At 52.1% G+C, this 2,232-nt stretch overlaps 1 protein-coding gene across 2 annotated transcripts in view; it reads left to right on the top strand.

Moving 5' to 3' along the window:
- The first annotated feature begins 630 nt into the window (after positions 1–630).
- LOC109540120 (fringe glycosyltransferase) overlaps positions 631–2,232 on the top strand; it is a 23,818-nt gene continuing 22,216 nt past the window's right edge. Inside the window, exon 1 of one of the 2 annotated variants that reach the window (XM_019908341.2) lies at positions 631–1,212. In XM_019908341.2, the coding sequence (XP_019763900.2) occupies positions 1,057–1,212 (156 nt within the window). In that variant the 5' untranslated portion in view covers positions 631–1,056. The remainder of the gene's footprint in view (positions 1,213–2,232) is intronic. The other variant, XM_019908342.2, reaches the window with a different exon arrangement.

The following is a 2,232-nucleotide window of genomic DNA, read 5'->3' as shown; positions in this document are numbered from 1 at the left end:
GGACCGAACTTCAGTTTAAGGAAAAACGAAGAAGTTCCTTTTTTAAAGCACAAATAGAGGGACAATCTGGTGGTTCACGTCCAGACCGAGCGGGGATTGGGGAAAAGGCAGGAAAACCCCGTCTAATCCAGCATTTTTCGTGGAAATTGCGATGAGGAGGGAACAGTGGCGAAAGGTGCACAGCTGGGCAGCAAAATAAGGGAAACTAAGCCAATGAAAACAGGAAAAGTGGCCACTTTCTGCACCATTCTGTCGGCAATAACTTCGTTTTCTCCACCATTCTGTCGGGCACCGCGTAACTCTTTACACCATTGTGTCGGGAACAGTTTCGGCTTCAAAGTGGCACAGTTTTTATCGCGAAAAACACGCGATTGCCGGTTATTTTGGCAAAAAAACTCGCAACCGACGCGCACAACACAAACACGCAACCTGCTTTACCATTGGAGCAATCGGGGCCCCAAAATTCAGCCCCAAATCTGCGTCATTTCCTGCAAAAACCCGTTCAAAACTCGATTAAAACACTTTATTGCCGCAGGCAGCTGGCGCCACCTATGGGCGTTGGCTCCAGTTGGGCTTCCAAGCGGGTTTGAAGGGTGAATGCGCCTGGCTGACAGTAACGTCAACACAGTTCGGGGCGCCAACTGATCAGCCCCCTTTGGGGCCCTTTGGGGCCACACGAAGGGGCCACAGGCCTTCAGTGGTCGTGCCCCTATCGAATTGTGAGCGTTTGTTTAGAAATCTTCGCACGCATGGTCTGGGCGGATTGGCAAATGCGCCGCACAGTGGGGGGCCCCCATTTCAGTACTTTGTGGAGGTCCCCGACTGGATGGTGAAGGCCCCTCATTGACCTGAGCGGAGCCCCATTGACCAATCGCACGCGCTTTAACAGTATAAACAGACACCAGGCCCATTGCGATTGTTTGGTACCATTTAGTAGTGTTTTTAAGCCGCTGGTAGCAAGTTGGGGCCGCGCCTGATCTTGCGATGGTACGACGCTCGATTTGTTTATAGTGAGTGTTTTTGTCGGGGTGGTTCGCATGCCCATGTGGGCGCAAAATGGACAAGGGTGAGCCGGCGGTCTTCACCCTGGACAAGACGAAAATGCCGCGCTGTCGCCGCTTGTTCCAGCTGCTCCTCTTCGCTGTGTTTGTGCTCTACATGGGATTGTTGTTTTATCACAATTACTACAGCAGAGGCAGCTTGTCGCAACAGGTAACTAGTTGGGAGGGTGTCGATGGCCTGAGGATGGAGGTTGCGAAACTTGGCGGGCGGGAGAAGGGGGGCCCAAAATGGGGAGCTTCTCCTGGTTTCTCCCCAGTTTTTGGCGCCCAAGCGCACAATCGTCTTTCGCCCCCTGCTGGGGGGTTAGCGGAAAAGCGACTACCAACTTTTATATGCCTTTCGGCCCGCTCTTTCGTATTTGCCCATTCCCCCCAATCCAGCCGGGGCACGCGTGGGCAAAGCCAGCGGATACCTGGGGGCACCCCCCACATTTCATCAAGAATGCCCTTTTCCGCCCGGGGGCTCAGTTGCGGAGCAAAACAATAAAGCGCGATTGGTGCGATCGAAAGCAGGTTTGATGAAGTTGTGCGGCGCCCTGTGGACACGCCACTGGCCGCAGCACAACAAAACACTGTGCGTGTTGTGCCTGAGCATCGGCAGCTGTTCCGCCCGTTCCACCAGAACTAATTAGGCGTGTCCAATAAGCAGTGTTCAGCCGAAATTATCGCGTGGCTTAAATCGAAGAATTCCAGTCTTTGAATGCCCGAGGAAATTCTTCGGGTTGATACCATCGGCAACCGGAGGCTGCCGGAATACCCAAAGAAATACCAACATTTCGGATATGTGTTGGAATGGATGAGGAATGAGTGGTTGGTTGATGGGCTGTTCGGCCTGGCCGCTAATACGCTTCTTTTGCCCATAGCTTTGCTGTTTGTTAGTGAATTTTCCGCATTAGCGCCGCCTTTTCAAGATAGTTCTATTGGCTTTGGCTTTCGTTAAGGGAGTTTTCCTGCAAAAGGCACCGGAGGAAAACTATGGGCCAACTATCAAGGCGGAATGTGACCGCCCGCTTCTTTTGCCTCCACACTCACTGTTTTTGAGGCGATTTTGACACTTCAAACACAGTTTGGTCGCCAATTCAATGGCGTTTTATTCTCGTAACAGGAGTTTTCCTCTAAAATGCCTCAGGAGGAAATTATGAGCAGAAAATCAAGGGTGCGTTTCGAGCGC

Source organism: Dendroctonus ponderosae, unplaced genomic scaffold (assembly GCF_020466585.1).
Source record: "Dendroctonus ponderosae isolate FM_Combo_2020 unplaced genomic scaffold, Dpon_F_20191213v2 Dpon_F_20191213_12, whole genome shotgun sequence".
Classification (NCBI taxonomy): Eukaryota; Metazoa; Arthropoda; class Insecta; order Coleoptera; family Curculionidae; genus Dendroctonus; species Dendroctonus ponderosae.
The sequence above is the reverse complement of the archived record's forward strand: the minus strand, read 5'-3'. Positions and strand labels throughout refer to the sequence as shown.